Source organism: Podarcis gaigeae (assembly GCF_964106915.1).
Source record: "Podarcis gaigeae genome assembly, chromosome: 5".
Classification (NCBI taxonomy): Eukaryota; Metazoa; Chordata; class Lepidosauria; order Squamata; family Lacertidae; genus Podarcis; species Podarcis gaigeae.
In genome coordinates, this window is record NC_139681.1 from 87,286,566 (window position 1) to 87,304,431 (window position 17,866).

Below are 17,866 nucleotides of genomic sequence, written 5' to 3' on the forward strand. Positions count from 1 at the left end.
GGTCTCAGTAGACCAGCAGTATAAATGGAAATAAGGTTCGAAATGGGAGAAACTTGCTGAACCCATAATGAGCCTGTTTGCCACTTCAATCACCCTCCTCAGCTCTTCCAAGGAGCCACAGATATAATGAAGTAACAGTGGGGAATTCATTTATTCCACATAGGAAGGCTGCCCAATTAATCCAAGACGTACCTCGCAGCCTCGGAATATCTCTCCAAACATCGGAACACAGCAGCTTGACGAAGGTGGTTACGGAAATAGGCTGGGTTCAGAATTATGCTCCTTGGAAAACAGAAAACAAATATGCAAGTCAAAGCGCTGAAGTGAAAGATTGTTCTAAGGCCATTTAACACCTAGAGCTGGATAACATGCAGGGTGTACGCAGCAGACATATCTCCTTCCTAGTTCTGTAATGGTCACATTTCTCCCAATACCGAACAATGAATTATCACATCTCTGTTGACAGCCGAGATAGACGAACGGGCATTATTAAAATGTCTATTAAAGCTGTGTCATAAATGTAATTTCATTCATAGCATTGCCTATTACGGAAGCGGCGGTTAAAACCCCCGTGAGCATATGTTCCGCTGCATTTAGTGAGCATATAAAAATCAGCAAGACACTGCACATTATTGTAATAATGCCTTTTGTTATCTGTCATCTGCATTTTTGGGGTTGTGATAATAATCGTACATTATGCATGCAAAAATCAACATCACAATGCCGGGACTGAAAGTGCTGCTAGAACCAAGCCATGGCAGTGGGAAGGCAGACAATCTTTTCATTTTGCTTTATTGAGGCACCTTGCAATTTTACCACAATAGGCAAGACCCCCCCCCCCACCTGTTTGAAACTCCTTTGAAATACTTCGCACTCAGGGTTCCCGTTTTAGATTGGAGTGGTGGAGATGCAAGACTCAGCAATGATTCAAGACCCAGATCTTGCTTCTTTTTTAAAAAAGAGTAGAAAATGGAACGGAGTTCATTTAAAAAAACATTTGCCATGATTATTATGTATATATGGCTGTAGTTTGCAAATTGTACTTTGTGTGTGTGACTCCTAGAGATTTTGGGAAATTCATCCAAGTGTTCCACAATGAAGGCCAAACTAGATGAGATGTCATATCCATTTTTGCATTTAATATGCACCTTTGTTGTTGCTGTGTGTAGTTTTTAAAAAAATGCAAATAGCAGCCTCTGATGGGGGGATAATCACTGAGACCACAGCAGACAGAAAGGGGCAGTTTAACCCTTTCCTCCCCTGCTGTGGGCCCAGTGAAAATGGCTTCTATTCCTTGATACCAAAGGAAACTTTCAATGCATATAACAGCTTCGGAGGAGTGATTCCCATAGGAATTGCAGCTGGGAAGGAAACAGCTATGGTTCCCTCTCTCTCTTTCTAAAGTGATCACATCCTGATAATGATCAGCCTTGCATGTTAAAAGCGAATACAGTTATAGTTGGGCAAAGTAATTCTACTGGTCCCTCTTATTTTTCTTTCTGCAGATCCTGGGTAATTCTGCCTCAACACACAGTGCCAGCTCACAGCAGACTTCTAGCAATGGACAGACCCATCATTAAATCAAAAATTAGATAAAGAAGTCCCACAGTCTCAATATATTTTTTTGGCATTTTAAAGATGAGCTAACTCAACTCAGAACTTCAAAACCTTAACAAACTTGATGATCACTGAGACTGCCGCAAAAAGATTTTAAAGGCGATTATTGCTTTTGCAAACTGTAGTCAACAGTTGATAATAGCTATATTGATCGTTCCTCCGTAGGCTATTGACTGTACCGCAGCTAAGCAATAGGACTGGGGGAGGGAATCAATCATTTTCTGGTAGTTAGCCACCCATTTTCTACTTTTAGAGTATGATGTGTTCTGATAGGTGTGTACACACACACAAGCCTGCGACTAAGTTGTAGCAAAATCTCAGCAAATTGGTTCTCAGGTTTTCCTCCTTTTCAGACTGTTTCCCTCCTAATCTTATGACGATCTGCTCAACTGCTATTGCTTTCCCTGCTCTATGGAAGAGTACAATAGTGTTTCCTAATACCTTTGTAACTCACTTGCTAAATGCGGAGATCTGTAAGCTACTTTTGCTTGCCTGATAGTTTCAGGGCTTATCCAGATGATTGTTCAAAGCATGTCTGGACCATTTAGCCTGGAGAAGAGGAGGTTAAGGGGTGATATGATAGCCATGTTCAAATATATAAAAGGATGTCACATAGAGGAGGGAGAAAGGTTGTTTTCTGCTGCTCCAGAGAAGCGGACACGGAGCAATGGATCCAAACTACAAGAAAGAAGATTCCACCTAAACATTAGGAAGAACTTCCTGACAGTAAGAGCTGTTTGACAGTGGAATTTGCTGCCAAGGAGTGTGGTGGAGTCTCCTTCTTTGGAGGTCTTTAAGCAGAGGCTTGACAACCATATGTCAGGAGTGCTCTGATGGTGTTTCCTGCTTGGCAGGGGGTTGGACTCGATGGCCCTTGTGGTCTCTTCCAACTCTATGATTCTATGATTCTATGTTTTAACATTGGCAGCATAGCCCCCTAGAGCCTTGGCGAAAAGCAATAGCATACCATTCTAGTCCATGTGTAATCAAAGGGGGCCAAACTGTAGACAGGTAGCAAGGGAGAAAACTTTGCCATGTCAAAAGATCAAGTTCATTTATCATTTTCTTTAAACAGAGGAGAAGTGGAGCGAAAAGATGCACAGTCTCTGAGGCGCTAAAAACAACAAGCACAGATGGTACATTACACCCAGCAGACTGGCTAAAATGTATAAAACCAGTTCAAACCTGTGCTGGAAGTGTAAAGAACTAGAGCAGTGGTGTCCAAACTTTTTACAAAGAGGGCCAGATTTGATGAAGTGAAGGGCCATGAGGGCCGACCAAAGTTGTTGAGCTTCTTTTAGGATTGAAGTTGTGGAGGGAACAATGCACTACATGTGGTGGAACTGTAAAAACATAAAAACTACAGGGAACTTATTTATAATAAACTTTAAAAAATGTTTAAATTAACGTTTGCCAAAAAACCTGAAGCCTTCCTCTAGGTATTATGGCATCAGACACTCCAAAAGAAACAAGGATGATTTTTATGTATGCATCAACTGCAGCAAGAATGCTGATAGCCAAAGGGTGGAAAGGAGATTAAACACCTGCTAAAGAGGAGTGGTGCTGGGACGCGGGTGGTGCTGTGGGTTAAACCACAGAGCCTAGAACTTGCCGATCAGAAGGTCAGCGGTTTGAATCCCTGCGACGGCGTGAGTTCCCATTGCTCGGTCCCTGCTCCTGCCAACCTAGCAGTTCAGAAGCATGTGAAAGTGCAAGTAGATAAATAGGTACCGCTCCGGCGGAAAGGTAAATGGCATTTCCGTGCGCTGCTCTGGTTCGTCAGAAGCGGCTTAGGCATGCTGGCCACATGACCCGGAAGCTGTACACCAGCTCCCTCGGCCAATAAAGCGAGGTGAGTGCCGCAACCCCAGAGTTGGTCACGACTGGACCTAATGGTCAGGGGTCCCTTTACCTAAAGAGGAGTGGCAAGTTAAATTATTTGAGTATATAGAAATTAGCGAGCATGAAAGAAAAGGTCAGAGACTGGTCGATCCAAACGTTTAACAAAGAATGGGACATCTATAGACTACATTTAAAACAACACTGTCCCCATACCAAATCTTTAATATGCTTTGATTAACTCTTGTAATAACACAAGTTAAAAAGAATGCAAACAACATTAAAAATTGGTGAGGTTTACTGAAAAACAGATGCAGTTAATAAGGAAATAAAGGATCCACGCAGAGGAGGTCGGAAGTCATCAGGCGGAGAAGAAAGTTACATTTTTTTCTTTTTAATAATAATAATAATAATAATAATAATAATAATAATAATAATAATAATAATAATAATAATAATATTGCCCTTTTTATGTATTGGTAGGGATTTGCTTGTCATGCTTGTGTGTTTTGGTGTCTTAAGGTGATTGGATGTATTGTTTATAAACTGATAAAGATTGAACTGAAAACAACAACAACAACAAGTGTACCCATTTGGGAGAAGAAAAGCAAAAGGTTCACAAAAATGGCAGAGAAGGAGGCAGTCTTACTTCTCTGTCTCTTGCTTTAAAAAGAACAAGGGAGAAGAGCAACAGAAATGTCCTTGTGCCCCTGAATAAAATTTTCTCAGATCAGTTAATATACAACAGAGCTGGTTGCTTTCAGCATTCACATAACTGCCTCTATACTGATGGATGTGTCTGCTAATGCTCACGTTCATCTGCCTCATGTTCTCCTCCTGAACTGTTTTACCAAGCTGCAGATGTACTGTTAGACGGGGTGGGTATGGTCCCTCTGTGATTTCCCACCTTGGAGAAAACCCAGAAACCTCGAGCAGTAATTGTGTTGCCAAGAAGAAACTGATGGTAGTATCTCAACAGACCACAGCATGGCCAGAGAGCTAGTCTGAAGAAGAAGGCTCTGCAGAATACCCAGAGAAAAAGGATTCAGCTATGGATTGTCAACCTACGGCTGTGGATTTGAACCAGGCAGAGGGCCTTCTCGGTAGTGGCGCCCTCCCTGTGCAACACCCTCCCTTCAGATGTCAAGGAGACAAAGAACTACAGTGGTACCTTCGGTTACATACGCTTCAGGTTACATACGCTTCAGGTTACAGACTCCGCTAACCAAGAACTTTGCTTCAGGATGAGAACAGAAATCACGCGTCGGCGGTGCGGCAGCAGCGAGAGGCCCCATTAGCCAAAGTGGTGCTTCAGGTTAAGAACAGTTTCAGGTTAAGAATGGACCTCTGGAACGAATTAAGTACTTAACCCAAGGTACCACTGTACACAATTTTTAGAAGACATCTGAAGGCAACCCTGCTTGGGGAGGTTTTTAATGCTTGATGTTTCTGTTATGTTTTTAGATAAGCTGTAACCCGCTAAAATGGGTGGGTATTATTATAATTATTATTCCTCAGGCAATGATGAAGAATCCATAGTGTTGCCTTACTTGCATAGCCCAGGGCCACTCACTCCCAATAAGCTTCTGGCAGACAAGGAAGAAGGTGTAACTCAAGGGTAGTTAGTGTGGTGTCCTCCAGGTGTTTCTGGACTACAACTCCCATCAGGGATGTTCATTGGTCACCAAGGGATGCTAGGCTGTCAAGAACCAAGACACAGGGCTGCCCTGTTATGCACTTAATGGACCTTCATTTCAGCATCTTCTCCTTAGCTTCTGGGAGCTGTCCCAGGTCCTGACTTTTCCATAGCAAGTTTCTCCCTGTCTCTTTCATTTACACCAACAGCAGATTTCTACCTGAAGTGCTTTAAAAACCCACCATAATGTAACATACTAATATAAACTCTTTTGACTGCCATCTAGCAGCAGCCATCCCATGATGCTATAACAGCTTTCCCCCTCCCTCCTCCCTCTTGATTCTTTCTCCTTTCGGATTGGAAGTCCTAGATCAGGGACTGTTTTATTACGGATCTTTGTAAGCTGCTTCGGGAACTTTTTATTTCCCTTTTTCTTGGGCTGAAAAGTGGAGTAAAACCCCAGAAGAGAGCAGAAAAGAACTGTAATGAAAACGTTAGGGTTAGCTTGTGTTTTTTTTTTTGTAGTTGCCCAGTTTTACTGCCCAACAGTGCAAATTGTCTATGTTTCTGCACAGAAGTAAGCTATAGTAAATTCTGTGGGGCTTAATTCCAGGTAAGTGGAGTTAGAATTGCTAATAACATATAGAGATATTTTGTTGAGTTTTGTGTCTGTATGTGTGTGTGTGTGGGGGGGGGGGGTTGAAATTCAACCCGCCACACTAAAAGTACAAACAATGCAAATTAATTAACTAATTATTCCTGCATTGTAGGGGGTTGGATTAGATGACCTTTGGGTCCCTTCCAATGCTAAGATCTGATAATTCTATGAACAAAGGAAAACATTTCCATTACCTCAAATTCTCCTTGCACAGTGAGCTGTTAATGGGCAGAAGATCAAAAAGAATAACAATGGAGGCTTCTGGCAAATGTATTGTTGGTTGTCAGCCATCATTCATTCTTTCTTTCTCTATGTGTCAGTTTTTGAGCGTGCACATACACATGTTTGAATTAAGAGAAATATGAAAGTAAACCACTGTATATGGATATCAGACCTGTCATCTTGTGATGCGTCCCTCCTGCCACTAAATGGCTGCACTAAAGTAAACATGAAATAGATTTTCATTTATTTTTCATCTTCCCTGTAATCTAAAGACTGTCCTGTAAATGCCTTCAGTAAATCACTTGGTCAGTTTTCCCTCAACCAAGCAGCCTGTAAGTAATATAGTATATCAACCCATTTTTTGACATTTTCATTTTTTCATCTTGACATCTTCTCAAAAAAACCCCCCTTCAAAATAGTATGCTGTTGTCCCTATTATCTGTCCTTCCTTTTTTTTTAAAAAAAGAGAAAAAAGGAAGTGGACTAGGCATCATCTCTCCACAGAAAAAAAAGCTATCAGTGCATATGAATAAGGAATGTCCGTATTAAACCATCATCCTCTGTCTATAGTTGGTTGTTCACATTTACTGTCCAGCTCCCAAGAAACAGATACACTGAGAAAATCAAGGTGCTATATGAAAAATTGATTCTTAAAAGTCAGTGGTCTTTTACGCCTCAGTAACAATCCCATTCTTGCCCCCTTTCCCCCTGCAATTGGGCCTGGGCCAAAAGACAGTTATCTCTGACCAACCCCATTTGTGTCAGTAGAATCCTACTTGCAAAGCCTGGACTTTTAAAAAATCATATATATGTTTTAACGCAGTGAACTCTTAGACCAGATCTAGAGGGTTGGTCCAAGACAAAAGCATCAAACGATGTGTGTGCCCCCACTTCAAGGTGCATACTATTCAGGGCCAATCAAGTTATTTTGGCACCTGAGGCAGAGAATCACACAAGTGCATCTTCCCCCTCCCCAGCAGTAAAAGTACAACAATACAAAAGCTAAATATATATATAACGATTTGCTGCTCTTTCATAGCTGACAATAGCTATGCACAAAAGCAACCGTTAAATAGCCAGCAATTTCCTACTCTTTCATGAGATCCTAAGCCTGCTGTCTCAGGCAGCTGCCTCACTCAACCTAATGGAATGGCAGGCTTTGAAGTTGATCCATATATGCAGCCGAATGAGGTGGTAGAGTCCTGAAATGGCAGCGTCGACTGTGCCACTTCTGACTACAGTTGGGAACCCAACAACTAAGCACATCAGGAGGTCCTTAGTCTAGGGTTACCAGACGCCCCCGTTTCCCGGGGACAGTGCCCAGATTTGTGACTAAGTCCATTGCCAGAATGTCCCTGGATTTCATCTAATGTCCCCAGGAAACGCAGCGGCGGCAGTCTCAGCAGCCCGGAGCAGTTGGCTCTGGCTGGCTTCAGAAGCTGCTCAGAAGTCCCTATAAGATGTTGGTGCAGGGGCTCAAAGATGCAGCTTCCAGGCTGCCTCCACCTTCCCTGACCCCAGCAACTAAGCTGTGAAGGGAGACTTCATGCTGCCTGTCAGAGCAGCCTCCTAACTCTTACTTGCGTGCAAGCAGGAGCGGTGCGGGGATCTCTCAGCTGTGAAGGGAGACTTCACGCTGTATCAGAGCTTGTGTGCAAGCAGGAGGGGGCAGGGATCTCTCATACAGGCAATGGGAAGCCTCCCTTCCCAGCTGAGGGATCCCCCCTCCTGATTACACGCAAGTAGGAGTTGGGATGGTGCTGCTCTGAAAGGCAGTGTGAAACATTCCTTCCCTCTGCCACTGCCATTGCTGCAGCATCAATGCCCTGAACATGTAGAATGTATGTATGTATGTATGTATGTATGTATTTAAAATGTGCCCAGATTCATTGGAAAAAATCTGGTAATCTTACCTTAGTCTTCTCCCTCCTGATCTAGCTTTCTACTTCCACCCACAAAAAGAAGGATGGAAAATGGGGCATCTTCCATCTGCATCCTGAAGTGGTACAATCCATTCATTGTACCACCTCAAGAAACTACACTTTTTAGAGCCCAGGGCTTGCCAATCGGAAGGTCGGCGGTTCGAATCCCCGCAACAGGGTGAGCTCCCGTTGCTTGGTCCCTGCTCCTGCCAACCTAGCAGCACGTCAGAGTGCAAGTAGCTAAATAGGTACCACTCTGGCCGGAAGGTAAACGGCATTTCCGTCAGAAGCGGCTTAGTCATGCCGGCCATGACTAACAAATGAACAAATGTCGAACAAATGTTGGCTCCCTCAGCCAGTAAAGCGAGATGAGCACCGCAACCCCAGATTCGTTCGTGACTGGACTTAACTGTCAGGGGTCCTTTACCTTTACCTTTTTATGACAAGAGGAGAAGAAGGGGAACATTTTGTTGTGCAAACAGAAACAGCTGCACTGACGGAATGATTGCCATAGTGTTATGTTGGATTCTACCCTGACAACACCAAGTGTAAAGACTCACAAAATGTACATGGACACCACATACTAAGGGGGCAGAAGGAAGAGGGTTTTGTTTGGGCAAATGGGTCTGTGTGTTGGCTAAGCTGCTCATGCTGGAATGGGTTATTTAACCTCAGTAGAAACCCAGTTGAATTGTCACCAATATTTTTTGGCCACTTGGATGGAGAATTTATTTTGCATGCTCACAATATTTGCAACACCATTGGTGGGATGCGGGGAAGAAATCTGTTCGTAATTGCAAACAGATTAATCTGTCCTCCATCTCTGGATTCATTAACTATGGAAGAGAACAGGGAGATTGTTTCCTCTGGTGCTTTCCTTCCCCTGCCCTGTTCGCAAAATAAAATAAGGAGCTTGTTTTTGAGCCTGAAATTGCTCCCAATACAGACGGACAGGTTTTGCTTTCCCCTGTCTTGTTCACATAGTACATAGCTGTCTGATTTCCCAACAGAATAAGGACTAATTTCTTGACTAGCCAAATCTTGCTAATGTCTTTATAGCTGTTGTCATTTCGGAGAGGAGACGTATCATTGCTTTTTGTGAAACCTGTTTGCTTTTGCTTTAATCTTTCCGCTGTAGCTATAATTTCTACTCCTTCGGGGCAAAAATGAGAAAGTAAAGTACCCGCCTCCAAACATAGTAAGCCAGACCACTCTTTCACAGAGAGATCAGCACCGATGGGTGTGTGTATTGCTCTTCTTAATTCAGCAGGGACAACATCGAATCTATGGATGCCGATATAATGCAATAGGTTTGATCTGTGACCCAGATATTATGGTCCCTCTGCCGCACACAATTATCTCAAATCCCCTTCATATCCAATCCAATCCTTTCCAGTTTACTTTCCATGCCAGGTAAACATTCTTCCTGGCTGCATGTTTGAATTTGTGTGTGATTGTAATTAGCACATTCTATTTTTACAAAATTTAAAAAGGAGACACGTGTTTGTGTGCTTGTGCGATCAAAGGGGGAGGATGAATCCCAATGAAAATTACCGCTCCTGTGCCCATCAACAAACTGCCATTTGTGCTGGGAAGGAAGCCTCCGTTGGTGCAAATGGTTTATTGCATATCTTATTTTACTGTTTTATTGTAGGTTTTTATAGTAAACTGTTGCATCTCTTGTGATAAATAGCAGGGGATAGATACACAGAGCCACCAAGGAAGCTTTGGTAATTTTTCCTAGGGAGAGGCATTAGTCTACGAGCATAAACAGGTTTTTAAAAAAATGGAGAATAGAAAGGAAAGCCCTTGTTTAGGGAAGTTTTTAATGTTTGATGTTTCATTGTGTTTTTAATATTCCATTGGGAGCCGCCCAGAGTGGCTGGGGAAACCCAGCCAGCTGGGCGGGGTATAAATAATAAAATTATTATTATTATTACCTGTGGGGAAATGTTGGTGGTGGAACATCCAGGCAAACATCTCTAGATCAGTGGTGGGCAATCAGGTACCCTCTAGATGTTTTGGACTACAATTCCTATCAGCCTCAGTCAGCACTGGTCAAGAATGATGGGAGTTGTAGTCCACAACATCAGGAGAGCACCACGTTGGCTAGCCCTGCTCTATAATATTTTGTGTGACTTGGAAAGTGCTAAATTTAGCCATTTCACAGTGGAACAAGGCTTTAAACTACTTGAAAAAGGGACTTCATTGTCTGATGGGATGTTTCCTCCACCTGTTAGGTAAAGCTACCCAGTTTTGCTCATATCAACGCTTTTACCTGACATAGCACCTGAAACTAGTTCTCACCTCTGTTGGTATAAAGATTGCCAAGCATATTTTTTTGTCAGGGCCTAAAAATGGCCCAGAGTGTTTCCTAGATGCAAAATGGACTGTAGTGACTCAGCAGTCCTTTCTCAAACTATGGTAATTCTTTGTTTACAAGAAGGTTCCAGGTGCCTGAGGCCTCCATACATAGCTGTATCCAGGTGTGAGAGTCAGTCAGTCAGTCAGTCAGTCAGTCAGTCAGTCTTTTGTTTTCAAGCGATGCAGTTCACTTGTGTCTCTCTGTAACTGCTTTTTGAACTATGCACCCAGCCAGGGATATGGCTGTGGACTTGCAACCTCTATGCTTATTCAAATACTTCAGTAAAGCACATTTGCTGATGGAGTGAGCGTGTGGTTCATTTGCTGCCAGCTCTTTACATGCCCTGGGGCCTGAGAGACCAGGCATGCATACCAGGAAAGTCGGGGGCACGGGCGCGCCAGGACTCTAATCCTGACCATTTTTATTTCCGCTTTCCTCCTACCTAAGGATGGAGATGGACCTGAGTAACAGCTGGTTTTTGTAACCCCAAAGCAGGGAATCGGACATTGCTGTGTTTCACTTTCTCAACAGGTACCTCAAAGATCTTCCTCTGAATGTCTCTTACGTTCTCCTACATTCTGCCTTAGGCTTTTTTTATCAAACTCGGTGACTTTATCAACAGCCGACCTTTCTCTCTCTCTCTCCCATCCCCATGTTTTCCATCTAGACAGATGAAGAGTTTGGGAAAATCTGGAAGTCTCAATGCTATTTTGTGATATTTTGGTTGGTCCAATAAAAGTACTGTCCTAATCTTGATTGTGGGTCGTCCCCACCCTAGAAAATGACAACTCCTTCATGCCCCAGATTCTATAAGACGAAGTACACTGTAGGTTGAGAATGTGGTTGCCGTTAAAACCGTGTTTATGGAAGACAATCTTACTCGGCTACGAGCGATCACCAAAGAAGAAGAAGAAGAAGCCACTGTAGCTGAGTCTAAACCACTCAGTAATTGTAGACTTATTTTGCATTTAGGTAAAAACAACAAACAACAACAAAAACAACATACACACAAACCCTACTGTTTCCCAATAATTCCTTAAAAGGTAAAGGGACCCCTGACCATTAGGTCCAGTCATGGCTGACTCTGGGGTTGCGGCGCTTATCTCGCTTTATTGGCTGAGGAGCCGGTGTACAGCTTCCAGGTCATGTGGCCAGCATGACTAAGCCGCTTCTGGCAAACCAGAGCAGCGCACGGAAACGCCATTTACCTTCCCGCCAGAGTGGTACCTATTTATCTACTTGTACTTTGACGTGCTTTCGAACTGCTAGGTGGGCAGGAGCTGGGACCGAGCAAAAGGAACTCATCCCGTCGCAGGGATTTGAACTGCTGACCTTCTGATCGGCAAGTCCTAGGCTCTGTGGTTTAACCCACAGCGCCACTCGCTTCCCTAATAATCCCTTACACTCTCATTAATTTGCACTCATTATTGTTAATGCATAGTAATGTTACATGGAACAAGCAGTGGTAAGAGACAGTGAGAGAGACGCAGACTCTGTGATGTAGAAAATAACTTGCATAAAAAAAGTATTAGGAATGCACCTAATAAATTTTGACAATGTCCTTAGGCGCATTACTTTAGCACTGTGTGGAAACTCTACTTTGTCAAAGGCTATTTCAGCCTCACAAATAATATAAAATAAGGGGCCAAAATTAGGTTTTAATCCTGTAGCACTTATGTGCTAAACTCAATGCAACTCAACTTCTAATCAAACATGTATTAGCTTCGGTTGCACAGTATAGCTCCCTACTTGCATTAATGTCAGTGGGAGAAAGGTAGGCACCTGCGGATCTCTCCCATGAAGTCAGCGGGATGCATGTACTTAACCCCAGCTGGATTGGGACCAGTTTGTTTTAACTTGGAAGCTTAAGGAAGCTGCTGTTTGGGTTTAGACTCCACATGTGGATCTTATTACCTCTGGGAGCACTGAATTCAGGATGCAATCAGTCCTGCTGCAGATGCAATGGCGGTGTGCTGACTCATTGTTTTGTACCCGACCTGATGTTTCCCCTCTGTTTCCAGAGAAGGATCTATCCATTAACAGAGACAGCAGAACAGTCCTCCCTGATCATAATTTCTCTGTCTACAAGCGCTGCAATTTTTAATGCAAAATTGATCAGCAAACCACCCCAAACCATGGGAACAGACTGATCTGGATATACGCTCTTCCCTGTAGATCGTGACCTTGATCAGTATAAATCTTATAACAGCTCTTTGTATAAAGCACACTTTTGTTTATGAAAACTACCACTCTTCCTCCCTTTTATGAAAAAAAAAATCTATGTGAAGAGTAATATCCTTTATGGAATTTATTTCATGCTGATTTACATTCTTGGATGCTAGTTATAATTGGTTTACAGAAGATACAATTTCTGGGTTTTCTTTTTCTGCTATTTCTTTCCTTGATTTATGACTCCTGTCCTTTTTCTTGGAAGATTTAAGTGACAAACATTGATATGTGTTATCTATTTGTTGGATTAAATATGGATCCTGCACTACGCAGAGATTGCAGGGGTAGGCACCATGTTAAAGGTAGGAAATAAATGTCAAAGTAGGAGCAGATGTGAAACATTTGCCCAGTTCTGTCTCTAGACAGGATTGTAAAAGGGACTGCACCAAATTATTGATTGGGAGGGGGTACACATTTGCATATTTTTAGATTGTTATAAAATGTTTTTAGTTTTATAATATATTTAGTTTTATTCTATTATTTTATCACATATATGATTGCCACCTATTATTATTATTATTATTATTATTATTATTATTATTATTTCCAGTGAGCACCCCACTGAAAGCAATGAAGCACAGATAGATTAACCCTCAACTTGGAAGTGCCATAACTCAGTGATAGAGCATGTAAGTAAAGGCAAAGGGACCCCTGACCATTAGGTCCAGTCGTGGCCGACTCTGGGGTTGCGGCGCTCATCTCGCTTTATTGGCCGAGGGAGCCGGCGTACAGATTCCGGGTCATGTGGCCAGCATGACTAAGCCGCTTCTGGCGAACCAGAGCAGCACACGGAAACGCTGTTTACCTTCCCGCCAGAGCGGTACCTATTTATCTACTTGCACTTTGATGTGCTTTCGAACTGCTAGGTTGGCAGGAGCTGGGACCGAGCGATGGGAGCTCACCCCGTCACGGGGATTTGAACCGCCGACCTGATTGGCAAGTCCTGGGCTCTATGGTTTAACCCACAGTGCCACCCGCATCTCTATTTTTATGCAGAAGTTCTCAGGTTTGGTCCCTGGAGAGCCATTCCTTGTTCATGCAGACTGTATTGAGGTAGGTCAGCGGTCAGCAAACTTTTTCAGCAGGGGGCCAGTCCACCGTCCCCCAGACCTTGTGGGGGGCTGGACTATATGTTGAAAAAAATAATGAATTCTTATGCCCCACAAATAACCCAGAGATGCATTTTAGATAAAATAACCCATTTTACTCATGTGAAACCTTATGATTCCCAGACCGTCCACGGGCCGGATTTAGAAGGTGATTGGGCTGGATCCGGTCCCTGGGCCTTAGTTTGCCTACCCACGAGGTAGATGGACCATATAATCTGACCTGGGATAAAGTCCTATAGGTGCTTCAGTGCAGATCCGATTTGCACCTGTGATACCTGATCTGGCAGGTGATGCATATATTGTGAAGTGTTTCCACTCGACTGGGGTAATTCTGGTTCATGGTTTCATCATATACTAAATATAGATATTTGCTAACTTAGATACCTGATACCACAGCCTGTTTTAAAACAGACTTGCAGGCTGCTGTTCACCATGATCCAAAGAGCCCCTTTACACAGGGACACTCACTTTCACATTCGAAGGGGGGCTATCTGTAGGGCTGAAGGGACGTGGGTGGCGCTGTGGGTTAAACCACAGAGCCTAGGGCTTGCTGATTAGAAGGTCGGCGGTTCGAATGCCCACAATGGGGTGAGCTCCCGTTGCTCAGTCCCTGCTCCTGCCAACCTAGCAGTTCGAAAGCACATCAAAGTGCAAGTAGATAAATAGGTACCACTCCGGCGGGAAGGTAAACGACATTTCCATGCGCTGTTCTGGTTTGCCAGAAGTGGCTTAGTCATGCTGGCCACATGACCTGGAAGCTGTATGCCGGCTCCTCGGCCTATAGAGCGAGATGAGCACCGCAACCCCAGAGTCGGCCATGACTGGACCTAATGGTCAGGGGTCCCTTTACCTTTTACCTTTATCTGTAGGGCTGACCATACCATGAAGCAATATGAAGCAGTTGCTTCAACCAGTGGACTCCAGAGGGAGTACTGTTTTCTTGTCTCCAATATCTACTTCTACATACAATGAGCTTCTGAGGGCCATTTTAATCATGGACTTGTCAAGGGAGAAAGAGTTAACCCTCCTCAACCAGGAGTGCCAACTTGAATGAAATATCGCCCTGCCCCGCATAATCGATCACTTGACATGGTGCACGCACACCATTTGAATGGCAACGTCCACCAACTTTGCGGGGGCCCAGCTCCCTCAAATATTTTTTTTGTGGGAGTCGAAGCTCCCACGGCCCCTAGAAGTTGGCTCTTATGCCTCAAGCCAGATCTTCCTGCAGTTGCATTAAAAAACACACAAAAAAGACGCCAAGGGGATCTCCTGCGTGATGTGTAGGTTGCCTCTGACAAGCCACCCAAAACAATAACAAAACTGAATCAAAGTTGTAGAGCAACATTCATATGATGCTCAGAACCAGCCTCATTGCTTTCCTATGTGCCAGAAGTTGCATTGTATCTCTCTCGAGGCTTAAATTGTTGTTGTTGTTGTTGTTGTTGTTATTATTATTATTATTATTATTATTATTATTATTATACATGCCCTCTCTCTCCATGCCCTAATGCATGGGGTGTCAGCTCATGGAGGATGAGCTGTTTTGGGTTCCTCCAATATCCTTTGGTAGAGGGTTGGGGCCCCCCAATTTTGAGGGGACGGAGGGGGCCGAGTGAGGAGCTAAGTGTGGTTTCAGCAGCTGGCTGGCTCCTCCTCCTACTGTGAAAGGAGGCCAAGCGCAAGAGAGGAGGAACCGCCCACCATTGAAGCCACACTGTGCTTGGTTCAGCGCTTGGCCTCCTCCCAAAGATGCAACATGTTGTTTGTGACATCACATGCGCACGTTGTGCAGGGTGATGCGGGGACCCCTCATTTTTTGGCACAGGTTGGCGCCTCTGGCCTGAGCCAAAAGAACTGGACTCCTGGTAAAGAAGTCACTGTTATGACTTTAAGAGCTGTGTGTTTGAAAGGAAAACCCTTTAACACCAGCTTTCACCAATGCTCATGGAATTCACCCTCCCCCAAAAGCTAAACCAAACCAATCTGTTTACAATTTCTTCTGTTGAAATAAAACCGAACAAAAATAACTTTGCACATTTTTTTATTAAGAAAATACTAATTAGCTACATTATTGTTTAACAATTGGTGCCTGCGTTTAATCCCACCCCATGACACCTTTCCCCTTGTGTGTGTTTCTTTTTTAATATTTTAAGCCTGCCAGCAAGGAGTATCTTGGCTTGAACTGTTTGTATGTAAGCCACTCTGGGGTAGAAATACTCTAAACAAATAATGAATAATAGTGTTTCTGAACTGCCTTCGAAGAATGAATCCAGTTTGCTCTTGATTAAGAGCTTCCAAATGTGTGCAGGAGTTGCAAGATACACAGGAGAAATAAGGAATCACCCAGCTAATCATGAACAGAAAATGAAGATTTGAATCAGCCTTGTGCCACCATTGCTACCTAACCTCTCTAAAGCTGTAATGAGAGTTAAGACTCAACAGAAATGACTTTTTAAATTTTTTTTTACATAATGGATGGTTCAAGGGCTATTTATAGTTTGAATTCTCAGTATAATTTATTTATCCTTTCTCTTTTCTTTAGGGAAAAAATACAGCTATTGATTATGCTTCAGCTTCTGCCTGTGCTAATTGTATCCCAGAATATTTTCATATTGAAGCGCTGCATATATCTGCTCCTAGTGACCCGCTTTGAGTAATGTGGCAGGCGTACGGACGGCAGATTTACTCTGCTTTGTAAACTGGCTTTAATTATTGTGAGTTTGGCTATCGTCCCCTGGCATTACCCCCCTTTCCTCTTATGCCCTCAAAATGGGCAAGCGGTTTGCAACTGGTCCATGCTTATCTCTTTGGCGGTGTTACAGAGGCTCGTCTATATATAAATACGTGATTGTCAGCTCCATTATAGAATGTGAGCACACCTGGATGCAGAGCAGAGCAGCTGCCAAAGCAGTTCTCCCATCCATTGTCACTGGATGGCCCATGTACATGCAAACTTGAGCACTGTTTACTTAAGCCACTTCCGACCTCGGGAGGAGGTGGTGTTGTGGGCTTCATGCCCCCAACACACGTACGGACGCTGGCTTGCAGGCCCCGCGCGATCTGGGGAACCCTCGCACCGTGTCATCTCCTGAGGGGGTGTGGCTTGCCCCATTTAAGGCAGGCGCAGCCCTGGGATTTCCCTCTTTGTCCCGTTCAGCTGCCTGGTTTCCCACCCACCTCCAGATAGGGACGTGGGTGGCGCTGTGGGTTAAACCACAGAGCCTAGGACTTGCCAATCAGAAGGTCAGCAGTTTGAATCCCCGCGACAGGGTGAGTTCCCATCGCTTGGTCCCTGCTCCTGCCAACCTAGCATGTCAAAGTGCAAGTAGATAAATAGGTACCACTCCGGCGGGAAGGTAAACGGCGTTTCTGTGGGCTGCTCTGGTTTGCCAGAAGCGGCTTAGTCATGCTGGCCACATGACCTGGAAGCTGAACGCCGGCTCCCTCAGCAAATAAAGCAAGATGAGCGCCGCAACCCCAGAGTCGGTCATGACTGGTCCTAATGGTCAGGGGTCTCTTTACCTTTTACCCCATCTCCAGAGATTCTGCTTGGACCCTCATGCAGCAGATATATCTCTATATCACTATCTGTTAAAGTTGCCATATTTTCAAAAGTGAAAATCTGGACACAAAAGTTTTTGGCCAAATTGGTTGAGCTTTTGAAAGTTTTTGAGCTATTATTAAGGAAGTTCCAAACGTATATCATTCTCACTATCTATATCCACAACATACAAGCTAATGTCTAGTTTGTCTCTAAAAGTGAACATTTTTGGGAGCAAGAGTGAACTGTTCCTCTCAGTTTGCTTTGGAAAAACAACATAGCTTTGATAAATACTGCACTATCTGTAGTGGATGGGAAATGGATAATGAATTGAAAGGAGGGGAAAATGAGTGAACGATTAATTGTAATGAATGGAAAATGTAACAGATAAAAGTGTGTTATATAATGCAGCAGGAAAGAGCGGAACTGGAAACGCCAGGGAGGAAGGGTGAACTTAAAAAAATTCTTCTAGATTTGTGTTAAATTGTTTAAAATCTTTGAAACGCAATAAAAAATAATTGGCAAGAAAGAGAGAAACTGTGCTAAAATCTCAAGGTAGGACTGTATCGTAGGTGTGGGAACGACCTTCCATGGACCACATGACACTGATGGGCGGAGCCAGAGGAAGAAATGGGTGGGGGAATGGATGTAAATTTTACCTTTGTACTGTAGTTCCTACAATAGGAATACATTTTCACACCTCTCTCCACCCTCCATTCAGTCAG

The 17,866-nt window shown here is 43.6% G+C and overlaps 1 protein-coding gene across 1 annotated transcript in view; it reads right to left on the minus strand.

Annotated features, from left to right (window-relative positions):
- Positions 1-17,866, minus strand: part of SPATA16 (spermatogenesis associated 16) — a 156,125-nt gene that overhangs the window by 92,646 nt on the left and 45,613 nt on the right. Inside the window, exon 4 of the mRNA XM_083739594.1 lies at positions 193-282. Within this exon, the coding sequence (XP_083595720.1) occupies positions 193-282 (90 nt within the window). The remainder of the gene's footprint in view (positions 1-192; positions 283-17,866) is intronic.